Source organism: Phytophthora sojae (assembly GCF_000149755.1).
Source record: "Phytophthora sojae unplaced genomic scaffold PHYSOscaffold_1, whole genome shotgun sequence".
Taxonomy (NCBI): domain Eukaryota; phylum Oomycota; class Peronosporomycetes; order Peronosporales; family Peronosporaceae; genus Phytophthora; species Phytophthora sojae.
In genome coordinates, this window is record NW_009258115.1 from 13,003,338 (window position 1) to 13,027,058 (window position 23,721).

The window sequence follows — 23,721 nt, forward strand, 5'->3', positions numbered from 1 at the left end:
GAACCGCTCAACTGTTCAGAGGCAAATCTTTAAATGACGTTTAATCCTGACAAATAAACTACTAAGTATATAATATCATCATAACTAAGATAATGTGTATGTTTGTATTGAAAAACGGAAATGTTTGTAGTAAGGCTCCGTCAAAAGTTCGCTGTATGAAGCATTCGATAGTAGTATCAAACGTGGAAAAGGCAGAGGCAATGATGACGAACATTTTTAAAGCGAGACTTCACCACGACATTTCGTGTCCTTGTGGCTACGCAGGCAAACGGTGGAACTATGCCCATCATTGTCAAACTAAGAGACATAAATCGTGGACAACATCAATGCCTGAATCTTTGCATGGTCATTCATGGAGATCGAAAACCGTAGAAGAATTGACCTGGGTACAAGCTCGTTCAAGCTAATCTGAATTCCAGAATATTTTTTTTCAAAAAAAATACCATCAGCTTAGCAAGAGCACCCTTCAGCTTAGACATCTTCTGATTAACGAATTCATTCTTCTTCAACCATTCGATGTAGTTGGAATCGATTGCTTGGATTTGTTTGATCGTTCGACCTTTGAATTTGCCCCAAGTCATTAAGAATGACCCATCATCGTTGATGAATTTAGCTTTGAGAAAATCACTAACGCCAGGCTCGGAATCAATGAGAATCTTCTGATTCGACAACCAACGACAGTAGCCTGGATCAGAAGCATACACTTCTTCAATCGTCTTGGATTTATGCTTACCAAAATTTAAAACTAAATTCATGATTATTATCGACTGTATCTATATACATAGCCAGCAGGAAATATTTGAATTTTAATTAATTAATTCGAATACAAGCTACAAGATGACCATTTATGATCTAAGGAATAATGAATCAATGTTGGCTTAAGTCTGAACAGTTTAACAGATAGAGGAGAGTTAGAATTACTTGTGTCCCAGGTTGAGATAAATCTAAAAGTTAAGCAAGTCGCTCGTGGGATAGGAAAAACACTCCTCATAGTAAAAAGCAAGATACGTCTGCTACAAGCACACGATTGGTTTGCTGCCAGGTTTGGTAATCGATCAGACCATTCGATAGTTCCTTAGTTAGATCACCATTAATCGATCCAAGCTTAGCGAACTCATTGATGAAGTCCTGGAAATCATAGTCATACGAGATATCAAATACTTGCTGCGAACCAATACGAACATTAAAGTTGCGAATCGACGAACCAGGCTGAACAGTCCAAGGGGCACTATCGAAACACGACTGGAACTGCTGAATAGTAGAGCTATTGAAATTTCCAGACGAAGTCTCAGCAAACGGTAGAAGAGCAACTACCTTGGCATTCTTAAGACTGGCAGACAGCTGTAGATCGAATGCAGTGTTCAGCTGAGTAGAGCTGACGCCAGTACCTGCGCGTTGGTAGAACCATTGCGCATAGTAATCCATGTATCGGACAGTCTTGTTAGGCTTGCTGATCAGAGCTTGAGGATTTTCGAGATCAAGGAATGGTACGTACAGACGAGTAGTAGTAAAAGGGAAATAGGTGCTATCAATGGTTGGCTCAAGAGAATTGGTAATAGCACCCCATGCCACCGAGATCTGACCTGCGGTCGTAGCATTAAATACGCCACTATTAGGAGCAGACCCAGCCGAAGAGGCTACCATGATCGGGCATGATTGACCAGAAACAAGCGTAGTCGATGAAAGCGACATAGCTTTAGTAGTGCTAAGGTTGATTACGGCCGATCCCTGATTTACGCGGAAACGAAGCTTGATCTGAGGATTAGCCATGAGATCAAGCTCCTTGAAGATCGGGTGGAGATCAACCAACTTGATCTTGAGCATGCAATTCCACGTTCCTGCGATAGCAGCAGCAGCAGTTCCACCGGGGACGAAGGCCCCTCGCCCAAACTGGTTCGCAATAGTGTTCGCAGCTCCAGAAGCGATACTAACCCAACCGTTAGTGTTCTGACCGCCTGCTGTAGGTGGATTGGATAGAAGACGCTTTACGAAGCCTTCGTTGGATGCAAGAACTCCAGCACCTGTAGAAGCCGTACCCAAAGCAGGAGTGATATCCGAAGCCGTATTCGAATAACCATCACCATACAGGCTGCTTGTAGCAGACGAGAATAACAACGAGCCAGAGCTATCGGGGAATAAGAAATCCTCAGCACCATGCTTATTTACAGAGGTCTCTGCTTGAGCACGAAGGTTGTTAGCAAACAGCTTATACTCACTCATCGAAATCAAGCTCTTACCATTAAGCTCCAGCGACATACCATCGATAACATTCCATATACCGCATTTGAGACCAACGCTCAGTCGGTTGGCAGCCGCAGCAAGCGCAGTAGAAGCATGAGTATTCTTCATACTCACCTTGTACGGAATGACAACGTAGGCATCTCTGAGGCAGGCAAATCCCTCAGCCCCATTAAGCTGAGCTGTAGCATCAATCGTAATAATACCATTCGCATACGAACCCTGGTTTAGATCGATGACGTACGGCACACGCTTTCGAGAGCTGACCTTAACGGCCGGATCGCTCTTAAGCGAAGATTGGTATAGGAATTGATCAGCGAGCTGAGTATCGGACATAGTTGATTCAGTTATATACACTCCAATATAGCTTTGGTGAAAAATAATTATATCTTGTAAAACCAATATCATCAGATCACGATCTAATAGCTTTAACTAAGAAGCTCAATGTTCATATTGACCACATTTATGAGTCAAGCGAGATCAAAAAGCCTCTTCCAAGGAAAGGATCGTTCCTGATTCTACTACGTAAGCCGAGCCAAGACATAGGTCATTGGACAGGTGTATATAACCATGAATATTTCGATTCAATGGGAGAAGGGCCACCGAAGAAATACGGCATCAGCAAATACAATGAGATTCAAACTCAATCAGCTCACGGCTCTTATTGTGGTATTTGGTCGCTGCTATGGTTATATGCAAAGCAGAACAATCGGATGGATCTATTCAATAAATTCAAAGATTTAAATATTTTTGTTGCAGATTAGTTCTGAGTTAATATATACTACCACGCAAACGTTGTCCCCAATCAACAAATTATGTATAACGAACTTATCATCTCGAGCTGTGTTCCTGCCCATAAATTACGAAAGGCTGCCAATACTGGTAAGCTATCCCTTACAGCAGCAGAGCTACAAGGGTCAGGAGCTAAGATCCATATACATCCTGAATCGCATGAGAAAGCTCTCAAAGCTAAGAAGGCCGGACGTGGAGTTCGACTCCACATAACTAAGCATGAAATCAAAAAGGGCTACAAGCGAGCTCAGGGTGGATCTATTTGGTCAAAACTTTGGCATGGAATTAAATCTGGATTTAAGTTCGCTAAGGATAGTGGGTTGCTATCGAAGGCAGCTGACGTAGCTGTTCCAGCTGTTGCTACTGCATTTGGTGCTCCTGAAGCTGGGATTGCAGCCAGAGCTGGTCTTAAATCGCTTACTGGAGTAGGATTGGACGGTTATGAGAGCGATGAAGAAGGAGGACATATCAGTTTCTCAGATGTAAAACGACATGCAGGCAATGCTCTTCGCTATGCTAAGAAAAGAGGAATCATCACTGATCTAATCGACGAAGGTGAGAAATATCTTGTCAGCAAGTCTGATCGACCAGAGCATCACGAAATGATTCATAGTGTCCGTAGAGGTATCAAAACCCGTTTCGGTGTAGGTGTACCTGGCAAGCGTCGTAAGGCCAAATTCGCAAAGGGCTCTCCTGAAGCAAAGGCTCATATGGCTAAGCTTCGTGCTATGCGTAAGAACAAGGACGGGGGATCTTTCACAATGTAAAGGCTGAAAAAAACTTCATTTTTTTATGCTCGACGCTTGCGTAGGAGTAGCATAATATTAACGCTCGTATCGCGGAAATGGACTATTTGATCATTTTGATTCCAGATGCTGATGCTTACAGTACTCCTTGGTCCATCGTGGGTACGACACCAAGTCTCATGACTTGGGAAGTATTGAATCTGCTTGCCAATCGTTGAATTCACTTTATCAAATACACTCATGATATCACCTGATGCAACGAAATCATTCTTGATAAGATCGCACCTAACAACGTATGAAGACGTTGGCGAGATCTGGGGAATAGTATTGCTTAGCAGACTCGTAGCTGACGTTGTAGGCGAAGTTGGATACGTCCCCGACGTAAAGCCTAACAGGTTTCCAAACGCAGCATTATTGATGATCAAGCGAGGAACACGAGTCGTAGTAGGCAATCCAGTACCACCACTCGAGTATAAACCAGTAGTTGGTCTCGTATAACCGGTAGGCAGCGACGTTGGAGTTGGCGAGCAATCGAGCTGACATGCGTAATACGTACTGTTCTCTTCGATTTGTAAATAGAAAACATTATTCCCATTAGAGTCGATTAGATAGGCCCCAGCATTGACGAGAGCCGTTTGTATATTTCTATTGATGTCTGTGTAAAGATAGTATCCATCAACGAGATTGACACTAATGACACTTGTCGTTGCAGCGGTAGGTACTTCTATCTGAAACGATGTATTGGCGAACTGAATCGAATCGACATTGAATTCCGAGTTATACAGACTGATCGACTGGATAGAAGCCTCAACATCCTGAAAATTGCACGCTGATCCGGGGAACGTATAGGCCCATCGACTGTTGAGCCCATCTTGAACCAAACAGGTTTGGTCTATCTTAACGAATGAACTCATCGCTTATATTATCAATTTAATAATTTTCACCAATTTTAATTGGTGTATCAAAGTTATATCGTATTTGACCCTTGACACTATCGATAAAGAGCATCTGGACTTTTCCTCGAGAAATCGCCCGGTTATAATAATGAAGGATGCCTTCCTCAGTCAGACCTGGTATATTAAAGTCGGTGATAAGTAGCTTCAAATCCCGACGAGAGTTTGCTCGGAGGATCGCGACGTATTCCGTATTCAATCTAATCATCTTGTCCGTTGCAAACCAGCTGTGGCTTAGGAATATGGTACTCAATTTGAAATGCCGACCTCTGGTAAAGTAATGACTGAATACATTCTTCTGAAGGTTTTTATCGTTGCTATAGTCGTCGATGATGACAAGCTCTGGCTTATCGCCAGGAGTCCGTCGGATGGCATCTACCTTAGGCGGTTGATCAGGTTCGTAAAATGATATAAATCCCTCAAGCTTATCGCGTAAATAGTCATATAGATCCTGATGAGGGTTTCGAGCAATGATATGAAGATGACTAAACACATGCGGAGATGACTTGAGAATATGATAACAGAGGTTGTTCTTCCCGGAAAACGATGGTCCAAGAATAACCATGCGAAAAAGCTTCTTGATACCTAATTCCGCTATGTTTCCAACTGAATCAGCTCGATACTTCTTAGGGAGACTGCCTCCATAATCGGGAATTGCAGACATGGCTAAGAAAAATCGTGTGCCTTATATAAGATTGAAGAAATATTAGCGCGCCACTAAACTTCGACTTCAGTCGAATAGCTTATCTATGAATGGATTTAGTTATCCTCAACCTACATTCATTTCATCGTGCTACAATCCGGCATTCTACATCTCGCTCGATCCGAGTGGATACTTAACATATGCATATGCTCAAACGCTCTATCTCGGACGAAGCGACTATCGCCTATCATATATCACAGGAATCACTCCAGGGATTGCAACACCTGGTATCTCCCTTGTCGTCGCTTCTGATGGATCGCTTAGCGGGTTAGGGGCACTGAGTTGTTCATCACTTACCGTAGGAGGATCATCAATAGTAGCTCCTCCGACATATGTATTATCGATTACTCCTGGCACTGCTGCTTCATCTAAAGCGCTTGTACTCGATTCCTCGAGCAATATATCAGGCATAAATTCATTATCAGCTACGAACCTAACTGGTACACTACAGACTGCTGCTCAAGCCAATATCACTTCAGTAGGTACGCTTACTTCAATCACTACAAGTGGTTCCTTAACCATGAGTGGAATAACGATATCTTCATCTGAAATTGGAGTGCTTGATGGAGTAACTGCTGGCACTGCTACGGCTTCCAAGGCAATTATTCTGGATTCAAGTAAAAATATTGCTACGATTAATTCATTAACAGCTACGTCGATTACTGGTACATTGACTACTGCAGCTCAAGGTAATATTACTTCTGGGGGCACTCTTACTTCAATTACTACAAGTGGTACACTAACTATGGGATCCACTACTATTTCGGAGTCTGAAATTGGAGTATTGGATAGCGTAACTCCTGGTACTGCTGCTGCTTCCAAGGTAGTTGTTCTGGATGCCAACAAGGATATTGCTACTATTAGAAATCTAACAGCTACAAACCTTACTGGTACATTGACTACTGCAGCTCAAGGTAATATTACTTCTGTGGGCACTCTTACATCATTAGCTCTTGGAGGAGGTATTTCTGGCGCTACTACTATTGGTGCATCTGGGTTAGTTACCTTTACCAATAATACTGCCTCGAGTTCTACTTCAACAGGAGCATTAGTAGTAACTGGTGGTATTGGTATTGGTGGAACACTTAATGGTACTACTATTAATGCTTCTGGAATAGTTTCTTTAACTAATAACACATTATCTACATCAGCAAGCACTGGTGGCTTAGTGCTTAGTGGTGGTCTGGGTATAGCTAAAAATATTACTATTGGAGGAACAGGTGTATCAGCTGCATCTTGGACTACTTCAGGTATTCAATACAACTCATTAGCTACTACCTATACAAACACAAGCACAGCGTCTTCTGGGACAGCGACAAGTGCTACTATTACTTCATTTGCTCAACCAACTATTGCAGCTTCTAATGCTACAGTAACTACTACAAATGCGGCAACAGTATATATTGCTAATGCTCCTACAGCAGGAACTAATATGACAATTACCAATGCTTATTCACTTTGGATTCCTAATGGAAAGGTCTTATTTGATGCGGTTATTTCATCAACTACACAAACCAATGGCACTTTAGTTGTATCTGGAGATATGGGGTTGGGAGGCACTCTAAATGCCGATAGTGTTCATTTAGTGAGCGGAGGCACTATCAATCAGACTCTGGCTAATCAAAGTAGTTGGTTATCGATACAGAGTGATAACACTACATGGCTCGATGGCAGCTTTAGTCTCCTTGCCGACTTCTATGGCAACTCAGGCGTTAGAGCAGCTATCCAATGTCATAACTCAACTTCAGCTACTTCTACAAATTCTGTATTCTTTGGCTCGATGACCAATAACGATTTGAGATTGGGGACAAACGATAGCACACGAATGACTATTCTGGGAGGAACGAACGCTGGAAGGGTCGGTATCGGTACAACTTCCCCAGCAGCGCAATTAGATGTATCCGGCTCCGTGAGCCAAACTATCGATAGCGGTGGTTTAGGCTATGGTCAATTGTCTAAAACCAGTACGACATTTACCGTTGGTCCAGTGAGCAGCGTCGCCGTTTCAATCAAGAGCTCTAACAGCATTCTTGTAAGTAGTGGGTCCTATTACAACCAGTGATAGGCGATTAAAGACCAATATCCAAGATATCGATGATACCACTGCATTCATTCGAAACGTTAGCCCGAAACTCTTCGCGTATAAATCAAATTCAGAGAGACAAGAACTCGGCTATATAGCTCAGGATGTAGCCAAATATGCAGTCGAGTGTATCTCTTTCATTCAAAATGATTCTTTGCAGATAGAGCAGGCAGGAGGCATGGCTGGGTATCAATTAACTCTCGATTACGATAAGATCGCTTGCTTACTCCATAAATGCCTCCAATCTGTCCTAAATCGTTTAGACGCTCTAGAGGATAAGGGACATCAATGAGCCCGCGTAGCGGCTCCCTTCGGGCAAAAAAACTTTATTCTATCGCTTTGAAAAAGCTCAGATATTCTATTGCTTGAAAGCAAGAGACCTTGGTCTCGAGGTGAGAGCTCTTGGCCTTCGGTCAAATCGCTCCCTTGGAGCTGAGATATTCAGGAGGCTTACAGAGCAAACGTCTTTGGCTGCTTGCTCATTTTTTTCTTTGGTTTGTATGCCCACATACGACCTCCATCTGCTTCGGTTTGCGTAGCTACTGACTTAGTGGAGAATGGCTTTGAGTCGCTCGCCCAAACAGTTGGTCTATCTTGGTGAGGAGCTTCCTTGATAATGAGATCCTTCATCAGGTGCTTAAGCTCAGTGAGGTTCCTATCGGCATTGAGCTGATAGATACCTGCGCTCTTGGAAATCAGTCTTGGATCAAGAATCAGCATCTTATAATAGTCTCGTGATAATTGACTTGAATTCAGAATCTGAAATCAATCGATTGCTATACATGTCGACACAGACCACCTTCAACTGCTTTAGAATCGTTGGATTATCATTCCCAAGCATCAGCTCGCCCTTGCGCTTATCGTACTCCATGCGTAGGGAATCAAGAGGATCCTCTAAATTATGATCGAAGCTGTATTGCAAATGTGTCATCTCAAGGATTTCCTTGAACAATTTCTTATCATCAATAGATAGCTTATCATACTTCTCCTGACTGACATCGTTTCTGAAGACAAGATCCTTGATCACGGCTTGTAGAGGATCACTGATCTCACGCATTGGGCCTACTTTTCGTCGATTTGGCTGAACGATCGTGAGAGTTCTCTTGTCGAGATCTGGTAGTCTGATAAACTTACTGCCAAGCTTCCAATATATGTAAGCGGAAGGAGTTGCTTTACCTTGAATATCATTCCAGTTGTAAGTTTGATTTGTTTTCCGTAAAACACCTTCGAGAGGCTGGATGCCAGCCCCGCGAAGGCCTCGACCCTTGAGCTTACCGCCAACGGTTGGCTCTTTAATCTTAACCCCATGTGCCTTCAAAACGTACATATACAGCTTGAGAGCATTCATTATTGGCTCTTTGGTTGCATTATCAACGTCGTGATCAGAGTGGATAAACGATCCCATCTCTCTAAGGTAATCCATTAATAGATTCAATGTTTCTGGCCATTGGATACGCTTGAAAAGCTGGTATGAGCTTTACCAGATAGGGGTGCATTTGACTTAGAGTCCAGTTTTCTAAGTCGTAGGTTGCCATCAATAACGGCGAAATAGTATTTTTTATTTGGATTCCCACTTACGATCGGAAGCAAATGAATTGGGAAGATGCTATCTGATTTACCCGCTTCGATATAGTAGTCGCTAATAATTGCCTTCGCCTCAGTCTCTGGGATAGATAGGTCCTCCACGACATCTGGTCCTGACAGCTTCCCCTTATACCAAATACCTTGCGTGGATTTGAACCGGTCAGGATCACTATCTAAAACAGTGTCTGGTGATGGTTCAAAGTCAAAAGTCAATCCTCGTGATTTAACCGTCTCGATAAACAATGACAGAGTTGATACCCAAGCGATATCAGATAGTCGAGATTGCTTATTCCTATTCGTTTCTTGGTTTCTAACATTGAGATCCCCCTTAGAGTCGATGATTAGTTCGTATTTGTCTAGAACTTCTCCATCTTTTAAAACAGGCCTTATGACGATGTTAGAGCCAATCGGTTTCTTCTTGTAAGCCTTCAGCATGACTAGGAGCTTTGATTTAGCTTGTTCCTCATCTATTGTAGTCGATGAAGAAGCATCGTGAAACCATATTGGTTGCACATGAATTTTGTTAGCCGTTTTGGTTGAAGTAGTAAATCTATGCCTCTTACTACCAGTTATATCGTATAATTGATTCGGAGTATCGGTATCTTCCATGCGCACCAAGCTGACTTCATCAATACTGTTCGATTCTCCATCGGATCTAATATTCATCAGTTCAGTTGCGGTTAGTACCCAGTCAATGTACTTAGAATCTGACCTCTTATTTGTCTTGAGACTGAACAGGTTTCCATTTTTTCCAATATATCGCCTCATATCTTGGGTTTTATTGGTTTTGATTGGATTAAATTTAACAGCGATCCAGTTTGGGTTAGACTGATAGAGTTTCTTGATCCATTTTTTTTGCAATGAATTCTTCAGTTTTATCAGGGAGCGGGTGTAGCCCGTCCCGGGCGGTCTTCGACCAACCATCAGTTTTAACTTCAGGGACTTCCTGAGAGTTTGTTCTATCTTCTGTCGCGGTATCGCTAACTACAGGGATTGTAGCATCTACTTCAGAGTTTTTTTTTAAATCACCATCTCCAGCTTGATTAGAAGAATCTTGTGCTGAGCGGTCGCTCAGGCGTGAGGCGAAGCCGGCAGTCTGCGACTGCGACTCCACCTGCGGTGCGGATTTCTTCTCGAAGGAGATGGTTTTATCGGCGTCTGTGGCCCATGAAGCTTCAGCATACATACGGCGAGCTTCATCTTTCTGTTTAACCCGAAGCTTGGTGCGTTCGAGTAGATCGAGCCGCTTCTGCTCGCGATCGGATAGACTCGTGAATGAAGGGAACATATCGATTAGTATATATATCAAACTCGATATTATTTACGAAATTTTGGCTTATATTCAATGTTAGGTATATCTTCCAGCGACTCCCAAAGTTTCATAGTAAATTTATGAACGATCGAATTACGCCTTTGGAGCAATCTGACGTACGCGTTTTTACATTCATCTATAGGCAAACCAAATAGATCTTCGACCTGATCCTTGTATTTCGGATCAGAGCATACATAACGATATGGACGATTGGGGTCGAGTTGGTGAAGATGATACTTGATATAGTCGAGCCTGTAGATATCGTTGAGCATCTGATTGATTTGATTGACCTTATCGCTGTAGAATCTCATTCGCTGATGCATCTTTTTGAGTTCTTTCTTATACATTTCAATCTTGTAGTCCTTTGAGTGCTGAGTACAATAACCACAAGGTAGAGCATCTCTCGAGCAAGGTTTGTTGGACTTGGGCGTTGCTTGGCAAGCCATATTGAATATGGTGTCTATATATATAGCCTATATATTGGCTATGTGAGATAAATAATCTTCTTCAAGCTTGCTTCTCCTATTTTTATTGATCAAGCGTAGGTTATCTTGAGGCTCCCATGAGTCGGGCTCACTGCCTACTACCCATCGGATTAGGTATTTATATTTGCCATTATTCATTTTTTTATTGGCTAATATCTTCTCAGCTTCACGGTTGATAGTAGCATCTGTAGTATCTGCTTTCACAATCTTTAAATCGTTCGGGGCTTTGTAGAGCGTATGCCCATTTCTGGAACGAATCTCAACCCGATAACCATCAATGCCGATAACCGAGTAAATACCCTTGCTCCAGTGAGCAGCTTCCTTATCAAATGTTTTCTTTTTGAGACGATACAGTACATTCGACCCAACATCAAACGCGTTCTCGACCTTATCAGCTTCAGCTTGATTATGGTTCAGATCCGCCATCATTACTTTACCTCTTGCCTCGTTCGGGGTCATACCAATCGAGCGATGAAATGTGCTGTTGTAGTTATCGATAACATCAGCTATAATTTTCTGTGTGAGCCTCTTCGGAGACATTTTGGTTAGTCTCTGCTTTATAGTTCGATTGAATCTCTCGATTTTACCCATCGTCCGATGATCACCAGGCTCGATGTTGAAGTGCTCAATCTTTTTGCTTTTGAAGAATTCTTGAGTCTGTGAGTTCATGAACTCGCTGCCATTATCGCTTGTAATGATATCCACCTTATGGAGGCGGACAAACGCTTTAAGCGCTGCTAACACAGTTGATGCAGTCTTGTTCGACAAGGCTTTTGCATAACCGAGTCGAGAGTTGATGTTGATAGCAGTCAATATTGGTTTCTTGTCCCAGAACGCGAGATCTATCTGCCATGAGTTGGGACTATGTGAAGCAATCTTGAACCCATCAAATCGCTTCTTCTGCTCCTGAAATCGTTGAATATCTGATTGGGTAGCATACCAATCCTTTACATATTTTAGTGTTATGTTAGGATCTAACTCGTGAGCCTTCTGATAAAGTGCTTGAGCTCCTATGAATCCTGTTTTTGGGTCATAATAGAGTTTTGTTAGCAGCTTAGACAGGGCTGACGCCCAGGCGAACTTGTTCGCGGGGCAAAGCCCCTTCGAACTTCGTTCGGACATGATATATTGTACCGTAGGTACTAAAGAGTATTCTACGAATACTTATATATTGTAGTACTTAAATTTGTAGAGGGATAGTCGAAATACCGTCTGAGAGAACTTGTCGCTTGTCGTAATAGTAGTTGAGAGCTGTTTTCGTTTGAGTATATGTGATGATTGACTTAGATTCCTTCGATAGTCTGAATCCTTTGTTCGTACCTTGGAGTGTGATTCGATCCCGTACAACAGTCTCGAAACCATTTGGATTGAGTACATCCTCATTACGACCTCGCCCCTGCTGCACACCCTTGGCTGAAACCTTGACCTTGTAGGACTCATCTGGCAGATAGCAAATATAGTTCTTGGACGATAGAGAGACCATGGCATCACCTGACCATTCATCCTTGAACAAACCAGGGGTACGACGATCAAACTTAGCTACCTCAGAGTTATAGTCGCGCGGGAACCAGTCATACTTGTACTGCTTGAAATGGTCGCGTAGATCAGGCTTGATGCAATCCTTGAAAGGATTCTCACAGCTGAAAGCAATATACGCTGAATCGGTATCCATCTCCTGATACTGGAAATCGCTTCGATCGAAGTAGTAGTCAATGCAATCGTAATAGAACTGGAGCATGCGCAGCTTGGCGAGCTGGTAGATAGCAATCGATAGATGAATCGGGTTCTTGTTCTTAATTCGTCTCTTCTTCATGGTGATTTCACAAGCATCGTTTAGCTCCTCCAGACCATGGAACGTGAAATGTTCGATCTTTGCCTCAATTGCCTTCTGATCCGACTCATACTTGACCTCCTTATGCTTGCTCATATCCATGCCAGATCGACCGAATGCGCTGTTGCCTACAAGTTTCATCATCTCAGCAATCATAGATTTAGACTTATCAGCGTCAAGCTGTTGCTTGGAGTCGGAGACCCCCAGGGACTGCGCCCCTGAGGTCCCCTCATCACCCTCTCGTCGAGCATTTGACACAGCTTCCATGAAAGGAGCGAATGCCGTGTGAGAGCTGGCTTTGATAAAGCTGTAGGTCTTGGTGATCTCCATACCATGAGAAAGGTACCACTTGAGCAGCGGTGCATAGATAAGGATCTTTTCACCAAAGTAGCTACCAATCAACTTGCGAGCAGGCTTAGAACGATTTGCTTCGCGAGACCGGTTGTAATCAAACATATGCTTGCCAATGACACTCTCATCGGTACAGTCTATCAGAGCATTCTTGAAAATGGGAGTCATCTCACTAAAATACTCTTTCAGGTGCTCTGGGGTTCTAATATCACACTCGAGAAAGCCAAATATCTTGTCGTTCTTGATGTCATCGATGATACCAGGGTAAGCCTCAATCGTAGTCAATCGACCACACGGCATCTCATTACCAAGGGCCCATAGATATAGGGCATTGGCATCATATCCGATAATCTTTTTACAGAGCTTACCACCACGAATCTTTGTCTCGTTCCGCTTGGCGTAGCGGTTGAAGATAATGGATGGTCCACCGGCGATGTTGGCCTTCATCTTACCGTATATCTCAGATTCCTCCTTGTCAATCGAATAGACCAATCTGTTCGAATTGAACTCGAGCAGTTTCTTGTATCGAAAACCCCCGAGAGACATATCCTTACGAGCGGTATTACACGAAATGCAGCTGATCAAGATGTTCCCATCGAGGTGGCCAAGCTTGTTGTTGATTCTATCAGCAGAGGCAGTTTCGCAAGTCAGCTGACTGTAGCAAAAAGCACACAGGTACTTCTGATGCTTTAGCAATCTATTCAAGTGATCAAGTGTCATACCAAATTCTCGCTTTGCCTTATCATCCTGTTTCTTGTAGCCAACCATACGCTTGGCTGGGAATTTGAACGCTTTAGCAGGCTTCTTGCTGGGGTATTGTAGATTTTTGAAGCAAGTCTGGTACATTACTTTGTCCGATAGACCAGGTAGAGACACACCATCGACAAACATATCCAGATCAAAACGTTTAAACAACTCACGCTGAGCTTGGATAGCCTTGATGAATGGAACTACATCGAGATTGTTGTACCAGATGAGTAGATCCTTGATTGACTTCATTTCAAAGTGCCCCCAGACAAACTTCACACGCTCGTACTCATCATTGGAGATGCTTGTACCACGAAGCTTGCTGTCAAAAGCTGATTTCGGTGGGACTTGAGTTTCATTTAGGACGTTGAAACTGGTAATGTACTCGTACGGGAAAATACCCTTACCAAGCCCACAAACACAGCTAATCTTGTCCTCACACTTGCATCCACCGAGATAGGTCGTCAAATACTTGTCATAGCTGGTGCCAGCCGGAACATAGTTGCTGATATCAAGTATCTTCATGTTCCAAGTTGCTATGCACAAGTAAGATGGATTCTTGATGTCAGATTTGATGTTATTGGTACCAATCACAGCGAACAAGTCGCTCTTAATCAAGTTGATATCGTATCGACCAGAATTGAAGCCAAATACTGGGACCTGATCAAGCTGCTGCTTGATTTTACCATAATCTGATCTCTGCTTAGCGAATCCAATTTTGTTATGGAAATCGAAGAAACTGGAATATTTTCCTTCTCCAATCCAACTCTCCACGTCAGACATCTTGTATGTCTTACCAAGAGGGGTGTCGGGGATCTCCATACCCGTCAGACCGTGAGCGTTAATGATCTTTCGTAACAGAGACTCATACTTGGAGACATTGTACTGTCGAATCTTTAAGGATACATCGCCAATATATCTGAACATATCAGTAAGCAATGCTTTTGGACCATCATTTACAAAGCGACGTACCTCATCAGTTAAACTATCGGCTATTGATACTGACACAGGAATATGCTCGTTAGTAAAGACAGTATTCTCCCCGTGTTGAGTAGCGGTAGGCTTAAGAATGGCCTCAAAGTCATACACCATGAAATGATCGATATAGTGATCAGCATCCTTGATGGAGTATTTTGTTTGCAGTGATTGTATCGTGTTCTGAGCAGGTCGGTAGATCGTTGGCTGGGCTGGGAAGCTTTCAATATTTACTCGTTCGCATTGGTTCTTAGAGTGATCCTTGAGCTTCGTGGAGCTGACAAAGACCATTTCACACTTCTTGCATTGATACTTGCTTTGGAGCATATCAACATTCTTGATATATAGAGCATGACTCTCATGCGATAGAATATTCATAGTTTCATACTCATTGTCAGAGCGACGAATGCATTCAACCTTCCCAGACTCAATATCCATTGTATAGACATTGATACTGAGTTTGAAGCATTCCTCAACGTCATCGAGCTGGAGTAGGTCAATGGGCTTGAAGCTTCGAAACAGGTTCAACGAATATTTAACCCCCTTGAAAGAGCAGTAGCGTTTGAATGCCTCCTTTACCTGAGCCTGAATTCTTCGAGGATTCTTCTTAGGGTCCTGAATTGACTGCCAGGCAATACAATGGAAGACACATTTGTTATTAGTCTTGGGGAAATTGATAACGTGATGGTTTTCACGAATAATCTTAGGGATGACCGCATCACTATCCCCAAGAGCATGGTTGCGATGATAGATGTAAATTCTAAAGCCAGTGATAGACTTGAGCTTGTATCCTGAGCTTGGATAGTTGACCTTGTTTGCCAACTCCATTGAACGGATCTCAGAGATTACTTTCTTACGGATGTCAGCCTTGCTATTGATAGCAATAAGGGTGTTAAATACACTCGTATTGGATATATTCGGATGCCAATACTGTGTCAAATCACCGGTTAAGCTCACAAGGTCGTAGCCGAGAGCGATATTAACCTTGAAGGCATTCTTTTGACTGGTAAGTACGTTCTCAAGCTTGTCGTAGAACTCAGCTGGTTGGATACCTTCATATAGATGAGATTCCATCTGCTTACCGTTATAAAAGCGATACTTAGGATCAGCCTTATACTCAGGCGACATATGCTTTTTAAGATCTTCAATGGAAACTTTGTACTGTTTCGCAATCAAATTCTGATTGCTGGGGCGCGATAGATTGCTAATATATGTCATTCTACCGGTTTTACCCCGGATCTTGACTCGATAGCTACTCCCCCATTTGATTGGGTGAATATTTAATCGCTTTAGTCCTTCTAACTCGTATGCAAACATATTTGCTATATATATCCGACTATATAATATCAGGATAGATCGACTTTATAATTTATGGATCTTATGTCAGAATAGATCGCCTTTATATCTACCCTGATACAAAATTCAAAAAAAATAATTAATTAATTAGCTAAGTTCGGTTTCACTGTTAGGTTCGCACTGCTTCTTCGCTGCATAGGATTTACGCTTTTGGGCACGAATATGCACACGATTCCTCTCGTCGTACTCCTTCTGCTTAGCGATACGAGTTTCTCTCGTCTTCAAGTAGTATCGTTTTTGAGCTGCCTTAATGCGCTCTTTGTTAGCTTGGTACTGTTCAGGAGAGTAAGTCATCTTTGTATATTATTAACTTTATATTTATCAGAATAAAAAAATTATTAATGCAGCATGCCAAAGCAAGAATTAGCTGAAATAACTCAACGTGGGAATAGATCGAGTGACCTGTCTAGCCACAGCACGCGCCATGTCCAAGTCGGGGCCTAAACAACTGGCGATGTCATAGTATCGTTCGATGCTCTCACGAATCCCGCCACTTTCACTGGCCTCGCTGATGGACGGCAACACCCGGGATAACTTCTGGCGCTTCACAGGGTCTTGAAGCACTGGGGTCATGATATCCGTAGGCTTCAGTAGCTGCCTGATCAACTCGAAAGCTTCACCTGGATTCGTAATGTTCACTTTGTTGACGCAAGTGGTATTGTTTTCCTTCCCGGCGACCCAGAAGAATCGCCAATCGCCGTTGAAGTCAGTAAGCAGTGCAACCACTGGGTCGTCGGCAAGCAGAGCCAGAGCAATTAGCTCTGACATCGCCTGGAAGACAGATTGTCTTTCAACCTTTTTCTTCACTACAATCAGCATCCTCACTTCAGGCAAGTCCAGCGCATAATCCGCGCTCTCCATGACGATATCACTGAGTATGAGAAGATCGGTGCGACCCCGGAGCTCAATGTTGGAGCCGTTGACAACAACTCGGAGAATATCTGTCGTATTTTCCACACCGAACACGCAAAGCTTCTCCTCCTGGAGAAGCTCGCCAATGTTGCTGTCAACATACTCGCGATATTCATCTTTCTGCTTCTCCTCGCTGAGTTTCATGTCCCATGTGAACCCCTTGACTTCACCCCACTTAGCAGCAGCTTTACGCACAGGTTGCACCTTAATGTTGAAGGCGTCCAGAAGTTCCTTGTACTCGGTCGAACCCACCTTCGAGTGGACATATGTCTTGCGCTTGGTCAGCACAGTTTGCGCATGAATTTCGTGCACCTCTTGGACCACTTGATCCATCCTGGAAGTCTCGCTCGCTGAACCAACTGCCCCCTCCGGAACCACCACCAGCACGTGGATTTGTCTCGACTTTGGAGCGCGCCCTTTCCGTTTGGTCATATTGTTAGCTGTCAACACGTCCTCAATTGTCCACGTAGCCTTCATCTTCTCGCCATCGATCACCGTTTGAATGTCTTGATGCGTCTTTCCTTCTTCCAACTCCAGCGCAGCAGGATCGTCATCTTTCAGCCACGCGCCGTCCTTCTTCGCCAGGAAGAGCTGCAGGTCCTTGGCGTCGCCCGTGATCGTCGCCGGGTTCTCCGCCTTGATCGCCTTCTTCAAGTCCCCCACCGACTGCTCCGCGTCGATGTCCACTGGAAAAGCGGCTCCCGCCACCCCAACGATCGCACAGAAGAGCTTCACCATCTTTCCAGATTCTGGAATGAGGAAGAAAAGGGGGAGAGACTCACCAGAGGGTATTGATCGCGTGCATCGTTGAAATAACCTCTTTCACGGAGAACGTTCTACGTCTGTTCTCTATGGTAAATTACGGGGAGAAAAAAACTGACTGGGTTTTGTTCCAGTACCCACTACTAGCATCAGTGCCCAGCGTTGCAATTTGCCCCGCACGTGTTTGCGGATCTCCGTGTGGGTACAAAAGATCTGAATCAAATTTGCGTGATCGCAAAACAGCTTAAATCCGCGCGAGCGATGCAGGAGATATTCGAGATCCTTAGCCGCCTTAATGATAGGGTATCCTTCCTTTTCTGCAATTGACCAATGCAACTGGGCACCTTTGAAGGTTCCTCCTTTGCACAAAATGAGCTCATGAGCTTGGTCCGTGAACCCCGTAGCATTATCCCATTCCTCCACTTGCGAAACGATCAAAGACCAACCTCGGTCTGACGCGTCGGTCGTGACGCAAATTACAGCTTCCTCACTCGAGAACGACAGCTTAGTCGATCGCGCAATGCATTGCAAAAACTCCTGGTACTGCGTTTGCTCAGTGTCGGACCAAGTCAGACTAAGTCCTTCTGCGTAGCGTTGCTTGCGACTGTGTCCAGCGAAAGCCTCTTCCAGTTTATCTTGTAGGGGAGCTGCGTGCTGCGCAAAATTCACGATAGACTCTCGAAGCCAATTCGCCGCACACAAAAGCTTCTGCAAGTCTGCAGCAGTTAAAGGAAGCGGCAACGAGCAAAGAGCATCCACCCGCTCGGGGTCGTGGCGGACACCAGTACCGTCAATGAGACGCCCACACCAGGAGATTTCACGCGCAAACAGGCAGCTCTTTTTTGCGTTGAGCTTGAAGCCATACTGGCGCAGGCGCTCAAAGAACTTCGTCAACACCTCCAAAACCTCCTCAACAGTCCTCGCAAAGACCACGATATCATCCACCCAGATCAGTACATTTTCATACAGCATGTCTCGAAACACTTGGATTTGGTTCTGAAAATGGATCGGAGAGTCGGCAGCGCCCTGAGGCACTCGTGTAGGCGTGTAGACTGTATCGTTCGTGATGAAACTGAAGAACGCTTGGCAATCCGGATGGAGTGAAAGCTACCAGAACCCTTTAAAAAGGTCGAAAGTGGCAAGGAAACAGGCCCCTTTCACCTTAGCGATCACCACTAGCAGGTTCGGCATTGCTCCAGCAATAGGGACTGTTCGCTTGTTCACGGGGCGGTAGTCATTAGCGCAACGAAATTCTTCTTTCGGTCCCTTCTTACCAACTGGAATGGCTGCGCATGCCCACCGGCTCTGGTTGTTCCTGTAAACGAGCTCAAACCCTTCAAGCTGATTGCCATAATCGCGGAGAAACTCGGTCTTCGCCGCTGAATACTGTCGTGGTTTGGTACGATACGGCACCGCATCATCAACTAGCACCACGCGCAAAGGCTCCAGTTTCGCTGGTGGATCCGCGCCCAACTTGGTTCTCCACGAATCCAGCTCACGTCGGACCAAATCGTGTAGGCTGTTCACAAAGTTTTGCGGAAAGCCATTCTCGACAGCCGTCCTAATCATGTCGTCGATGCAGCCCTCGATCTCCTCCGGGTTCGTCACGCCAACAATATCATCCTCAACAATGTCATCACTGTCGCCTTCATGCTCAACTTTAGCAGCGAGCTGTTCTAGCATTTGGTCAACATTAATTCCTAGCGACTTCAACGTCTCGTCGCCGACTAGGAGCTCATTTGCTTCGCCATCCATCACTATCCAATCTAAACGGCGTAATCGCACAGGTCCTGCCGCAGTCAGCAGCTGCACGTCAAGGTCGCATTTCTCCAAGCACTCCACCAATCGCCCATCCGCTACTTCCACTTTCACCGGTACTGCTAGCATCTCCATCGGCATCGCTAAACCTGACGCTTTTTCCAGTTCTTGGATCATGTTCTTCGTAATGACATTACACTCGGCGTCGGTGTCAGGACGAAAAGGTACTTCGAGTACTTCATTCACAATAGCAACCCTCTCTCCCAGTGGTCCGAGCGACCGCACCGCCTTGGCCCGTAGTCGCTGGTTTTTCATGTCGTTCATGCGCTAAAGTGCTGCTTCCTTGTCTGCATCACTTGCTGTAGGGCAATCTTTAACCCAATGCGCGCCGCTGCACACCAGGAAGCCATCTCGGGGTGGCGCTCGAGTCTGCACGGTTTCTTTCTTGATTGGCAATCCTTGCTTGGTACTCGGACTTTTACTGCTAGCGAGTCCTTCAGGCTGACGCATGCGTGTCTTAGTAGATGTCAGTTGCTTTGTATGAGGCGACTTCTTGTTGCTGTGGCTGGGCAAGCTCTGGCCGCGCGTCTTGTCCACCTTCAGTTCTTTCGCCAGCATGTGGTAGTGCTGCTGCTCACGAGCACGTTCCACCAGGGCCTCATACAGCGCAATGTCATCTTTCTTCAGCACCGGACGCGCGATGACCAGGCGCTCCATCTCCAGTTTCAACATCTCCGGAGTGATGTGCTTCAACAGCACCTTACAGCGCAGCTTCATACGTAGCCTCATCCTCACGACCGCTCCCGAGAATTCCACTCAGATCATGTTCCTCAATGATCCTATCGAAAAGCACGAAAGAGTTCAAAATGCGGGCCTCAGTGTCTTCAATCTGCAGGTCCATGCGTAGGTGCTCGGTGAAAAGCTGGTCCATGTCGGGAATATGGCTATTCTGTAGCGACGAGCACCGGCGTGTAATTGCTAGGCCTAAGTCTTCATCCGTCACGGCGCTAGGCTGCTTCTTCAACACAAAGCGGGCTAGATGATCGAGAATGCGGGGCTCGATCGAGTTGCGAATGGAGGTGACGATGTGATCATACTCCTCGCCCGTGACTGCACAGCGATTGCGAAGTTTTGCTTCATACTGTCGCCGCTGACGCACCCACGATACTAGCGACGCCTGGTCCCAGGCGTTGAGACTCGGCGCCTGCACTACCTCGAAGACCGGTTGCGGTACAGTCATTTCAACGTCGCCTTCAGCATCCGTTGTCATCTTGCTTCTTGGTCGGCTTTGTGCCTCACAGGCCGACTTGTCCTGCAGCGGTCGCCTGTCCTTCTTGTTCTTGCCGCGGCTTCTGGTTTCTTCAGAAAGTTAATTTTGTGGTCACCAGTACTTAGCAAAGAGCAAATTGAATTGTGTTGTGTTACCGTAGCTCTACAGTGCTGCTAGATTCTGCTTTCTTGCCTACGAGAATTCGTAGCGGTTCTTAATCCGGCTACTAGCAATTCTAGAAGCTCTTGTGTTAGCATGAGCTTTTCCGGCTTGGATATGCAAGCGACAGAGACGAGGAAAACCTGGAATCGTCCACACCTTGCGATTAACCGTGATCTAGGGTTTCGCGAGATATAGTCCAGCATCATTGGAATAGTGCTCTCTTGCTGCTGGTGTGTAATTGACGTTGATTATCTTGACCTCGCGACAGATAGTAACGTTATTTGCTGATAATGAAGACTTCATCATCAGCTCCACCAGTGTTGCAAATTGCTTATTGGTTTGATGATGTGACGGGGCACACAGCACTTCTTAACAGAGGAAGCAGGAGTATACAAACTCCAAGTGAGCAGCCGTTCACGTGTCCCTGGTCTGAAGGGGACGACTTGACTTGAAAAGCGGTAGATCTAAGACTGAATGTATTTATAGGTTGGTACAGATTTGGCCTGCATACAAATCCTAAGTTCTCTATAGTTTGTGTCATACAAAATGTATATGTTGGCTCTGAGGCCACTTGGGTCACTATCCAGGGGAGTGACCGATGTAGCCATTCCGGCATAGTGACAGGGTCACTATTCCATGTAACCCCATTACATCCTCCCCCACTTAGATTCGATCTTATCGACCAATCAGAGCGAGGTTACGCCGGCGACTCACATTTCACTCGCAAAGTCGAAATCCATCGACAACGGCGCGAGTTCTGGCGCTTCGGCTCCCGGGCCTCACAGAGCAACTGGCGCATCGCCGAGCAGGCCGCAGGGTCTCCACGTCGACCGGAAGCATGCCTCCAAAGCGCAGTGCGCGCAGTGCGAAAGCACCTCCGAAACCGCGGGCCGTAGGACCGAAGACCAGGGCGGCCAAGGCCAAGGACGAGTCGTCCGCGCTGATGGAGGCCACGAAGGAGGCCAAGGAGGTGGTGCGCTCTCGTAGCAGCACGCCGGAGAGTGGCCGTCAGGCTGGGGCTCGGAGCAAGTCTTCTGACGCCGCGCAAGGCAAGGAGGAGAGTCCTCGAGGCCATAAAAGCCCGGCTCGCGACTGGGAAGCCGCCGTCTTTGACTGCACGATGGTCCAGTACTCCGGTGAGAGTTCACCCGACGACGAGAACGTCTCGGAGGGCAGCACGCACGCTGCCGAAGGCACGGAGCTGGCGGCAGGCGACATGATCAACGCCTCGGCCGACGCAAAGGCCTCGTCAGAGAAGGAGGCGGAGGACGCCGAGTCCGGATCAGGCGACAGCAAGCAGTCGCACGACGAAGCGCCATGGCCGACGCTCGGGTCGTGGCCGAGAAGTCGCCGAGCGACGCGGGCTCCAAGCCCAAGGAGGTGCTGGCATCCAAGCATCTGACGCTGGCACAAGGTCGTGAGCGTGCCCAAGCGTCGAAAGCGGCTGCCGCTGCGAAGGCCGCCGAGACCGAGGCGAAGAAGCGTTCAGCTTCCAGGTCGCCTCGCGGCTCCAGCTCCAAGCTGTTCATCGACTCGGAGTCTGAGGACGAGGAGGGTGCCGTCCACGAGCCCAAGGAACTCTCCAACAACCTCGACGAGCAGCAGCAGCAATACCACGCTGCTAGCTCGGGTGCGTATGCCAGGCAGCCGACTGCCACGACTGCCATCGAGTCTTCTTCAGGCAAGGATGCCACGTACCCGCAGGGCTACTTCCCGCCCGAGCCTGGCACTGGTGCGCCAGCGCTGTTGGAGAAGCTCTCGGCTCCTCGTGGCCTTATCAGCGGGTACACCTCGAGGGGTTCCTATGAGCGTGCTCTTGTTGAGAAAGAGCCACTCTTTCTTGGCGACGTTGAAGTCGCCCGGTGTGTGCTACTAGCACCACACAAGCTCACACTGAAGGAGTTCACCACGCTTCGCAAGAAGCCGGAGGACAAGGTGGACTCCATCCTGTGTGGGGTTTCCACTGGGTCAAGCCGAATGATAACATGACCTGGAGCGAGGTGGAAGACCTCTTCTGGCGCTACGTCCAGCGCAAAGGGTATTCCGACCAAGAGTTCAAAGAACTCCGTGAGGATCGCACTCTGTCCGCAATCCTGGACGTGCGCGAGCTCCGCATCGAGTTTGCTCAACTCGTGAGCAAGCGCAAGCTCCACTCGAAAATGGACGAGCTGAAGCAAGAGGCGAGAGCCAAAGCTCGTGAAGAGCGTGGGCGTGGTGCGACTACGTCTGCTACCGTGCCCCGGGTACCGGCCAAGAAGCCAAGGACTACTTACGAAGCTGCCGCTGCTTCTCGTCCCATATCGCAACAGCCTTCGGGCAGTCTGCCTGGAGCTGCTCAACGGGCTCCCACGAGTTATCCGACCCAGGGTAACCCCTCCACTTCACGAGCAGCTGGCGCTTGCCATGGAGCCGCCGCTCCCGGACGACTCGTTCCACGTGGTAGTGGATCTGCCCATTACGATCAAGGAGGGCCGGCGGTGGCCTCGCACGGCCATGGCTACGAGCCTGAGGCGACGCAGCCGTATGCTGGGGCCCCGAGTCAGGTGGTGGCCCTGCAGCAAGAGGAGATTCGTCTTCTCCGGGACCGTGTGTACGTCCTCGAGATCGGGCTTGGCGTCGGCCTTGGTGGCGAGGCTGCCGCTCGTGCTGGTCAGCCTGGTGCCGTGGAGCGGCTCCGTGAGGATGTTACCTCGCTCTATCA

The 23,721-nt window shown here is 46.3% G+C and overlaps 14 protein-coding genes across 14 annotated transcripts; 4 read left to right on the top strand and 10 right to left on the bottom strand.

The window, feature by feature from the left end:
- Nucleotides 1-398: 398 nt before the first annotated feature.
- On the bottom strand, nt 399-755 carry PHYSODRAFT_468556 (hypothetical protein; the record flags this gene model as incomplete). Its single annotated transcript, XM_009519642.1, has 1 exon — nt 399-755. The coding sequence occupies one exon, from the start codon at nt 753-755 to the stop codon at nt 399-401; it is 357 nt and encodes a 118-aa protein (XP_009517937.1).
- A 232-nt stretch (nt 756-987) lies between these two features.
- PHYSODRAFT_469865 (hypothetical protein) lies at nt 988-2,574 on the bottom strand (the record flags this gene model as incomplete). The annotated part of the gene is made up of 3 exons (XM_009519643.1): nt 988-1,264; nt 1,340-1,779; nt 1,873-2,574. 3 exons carry the CDS (start codon nt 2,572-2,574, stop codon nt 988-990), a joined length of 1,419 nt encoding a protein of 472 aa, XP_009517938.1.
- Nucleotides 2,575-2,627: 53 nt separating this feature from the next.
- Nucleotides 2,628-3,002, top strand: PHYSODRAFT_470003 (hypothetical protein; the record flags this gene model as incomplete). Its single annotated transcript, XM_009519644.1, has 2 exons — nt 2,628-2,798; nt 2,847-3,002. Coding segments are annotated over 2 exons (327 nt in total), but the record flags the coding sequence as incomplete, so codon positions are not given.
- Nucleotides 3,003-3,053: 51 nt separating this feature from the next.
- On the top strand, nt 3,054-3,797 carry PHYSODRAFT_476253 (hypothetical protein; the record flags this gene model as incomplete). Its single annotated transcript, XM_009519645.1, has 1 exon — nt 3,054-3,797. The coding sequence occupies one exon, from the start codon at nt 3,054-3,056 to the stop codon at nt 3,795-3,797; it is 744 nt and encodes a 247-aa protein (XP_009517940.1).
- A 23-nt stretch (nt 3,798-3,820) lies between these two features.
- On the bottom strand, nt 3,821-4,690 carry PHYSODRAFT_472527 (hypothetical protein; the record flags this gene model as incomplete). Its single annotated transcript, XM_009519646.1, has 1 exon — nt 3,821-4,690. The coding sequence occupies one exon, from the start codon at nt 4,688-4,690 to the stop codon at nt 3,821-3,823; it is 870 nt and encodes a 289-aa protein (XP_009517941.1).
- Nucleotides 4,691-4,706: 16 nt separating this feature from the next.
- PHYSODRAFT_466555 (hypothetical protein) lies at nt 4,707-5,393 on the bottom strand (the record flags this gene model as incomplete). Its single annotated transcript, XM_009519647.1, has 2 exons — nt 4,707-4,789; nt 4,847-5,393. 2 exons carry the CDS (start codon nt 5,391-5,393, stop codon nt 4,707-4,709), a joined length of 630 nt encoding a protein of 209 aa, XP_009517942.1.
- Nucleotides 5,394-5,478: 85 nt separating this feature from the next.
- PHYSODRAFT_475100 (hypothetical protein) lies at nt 5,479-5,712 on the top strand (the record flags this gene model as incomplete). The annotated part of the gene is made up of 1 exon (XM_009519648.1): nt 5,479-5,712. A coding segment is annotated over one exon (234 nt), but the record flags the coding sequence as incomplete, so codon positions are not given.
- A 1,431-nt stretch (nt 5,713-7,143) lies between these two features.
- On the top strand, nt 7,144-7,368 carry PHYSODRAFT_454938 (hypothetical protein; the record flags this gene model as incomplete). Its single annotated transcript, XM_009519649.1, has 1 exon — nt 7,144-7,368. A coding segment is annotated over one exon (225 nt), but the record flags the coding sequence as incomplete, so codon positions are not given.
- A 3,516-nt stretch (nt 7,369-10,884) lies between these two features.
- On the bottom strand, nt 10,885-15,628 carry PHYSODRAFT_473214 (hypothetical protein; the record flags this gene model as incomplete). Its single annotated transcript, XM_009519764.1, has 6 exons — nt 10,885-11,120; nt 11,196-11,584; nt 11,663-11,870; nt 12,217-13,471; nt 13,568-14,062; nt 14,105-15,628. The coding sequence occupies 6 exons, from the start codon at nt 15,626-15,628 to the stop codon at nt 10,885-10,887; spliced, it is 4,107 nt and encodes a 1,368-aa protein (XP_009518059.1).
- Nucleotides 15,629-16,243: 615 nt separating this feature from the next.
- PHYSODRAFT_467410 (hypothetical protein) lies at nt 16,244-16,450 on the bottom strand (the record flags this gene model as incomplete). Its single annotated transcript, XM_009519650.1, has 1 exon — nt 16,244-16,450. The coding sequence occupies one exon, from the start codon at nt 16,448-16,450 to the stop codon at nt 16,244-16,246; it is 207 nt and encodes a 68-aa protein (XP_009517945.1).
- Nucleotides 16,451-16,519: 69 nt separating this feature from the next.
- Nucleotides 16,520-17,806, bottom strand: PHYSODRAFT_474118 (hypothetical protein; the record flags this gene model as incomplete). The annotated part of the gene is made up of 1 exon (XM_009519651.1): nt 16,520-17,806. One exon carries the CDS (start codon nt 17,804-17,806, stop codon nt 16,520-16,522), a length of 1,287 nt encoding a protein of 428 aa, XP_009517946.1.
- Nucleotides 17,807-18,940: 1,134 nt separating this feature from the next.
- PHYSODRAFT_420002 (hypothetical protein) lies at nt 18,941-19,249 on the bottom strand (the record flags this gene model as incomplete). Its single annotated transcript, XM_009519652.1, has 1 exon — nt 18,941-19,249. A coding segment is annotated over one exon (309 nt), but the record flags the coding sequence as incomplete, so codon positions are not given.
- A 327-nt stretch (nt 19,250-19,576) lies between these two features.
- PHYSODRAFT_414647 (hypothetical protein) lies at nt 19,577-20,305 on the bottom strand (the record flags this gene model as incomplete). Its single annotated transcript, XM_009519653.1, has 2 exons — nt 19,577-19,848; nt 20,071-20,305. Coding segments are annotated over 2 exons (507 nt in total), but the record flags the coding sequence as incomplete, so codon positions are not given.
- A 43-nt stretch (nt 20,306-20,348) lies between these two features.
- On the bottom strand, nt 20,349-20,858 carry PHYSODRAFT_324001 (hypothetical protein; the record flags this gene model as incomplete). Its single annotated transcript, XM_009519654.1, has 1 exon — nt 20,349-20,858. One exon carries the CDS (start codon nt 20,856-20,858, stop codon nt 20,349-20,351), a length of 510 nt encoding a protein of 169 aa, XP_009517949.1.
- Between the last annotated feature and the right edge of the window lie 2,863 nt (nt 20,859-23,721).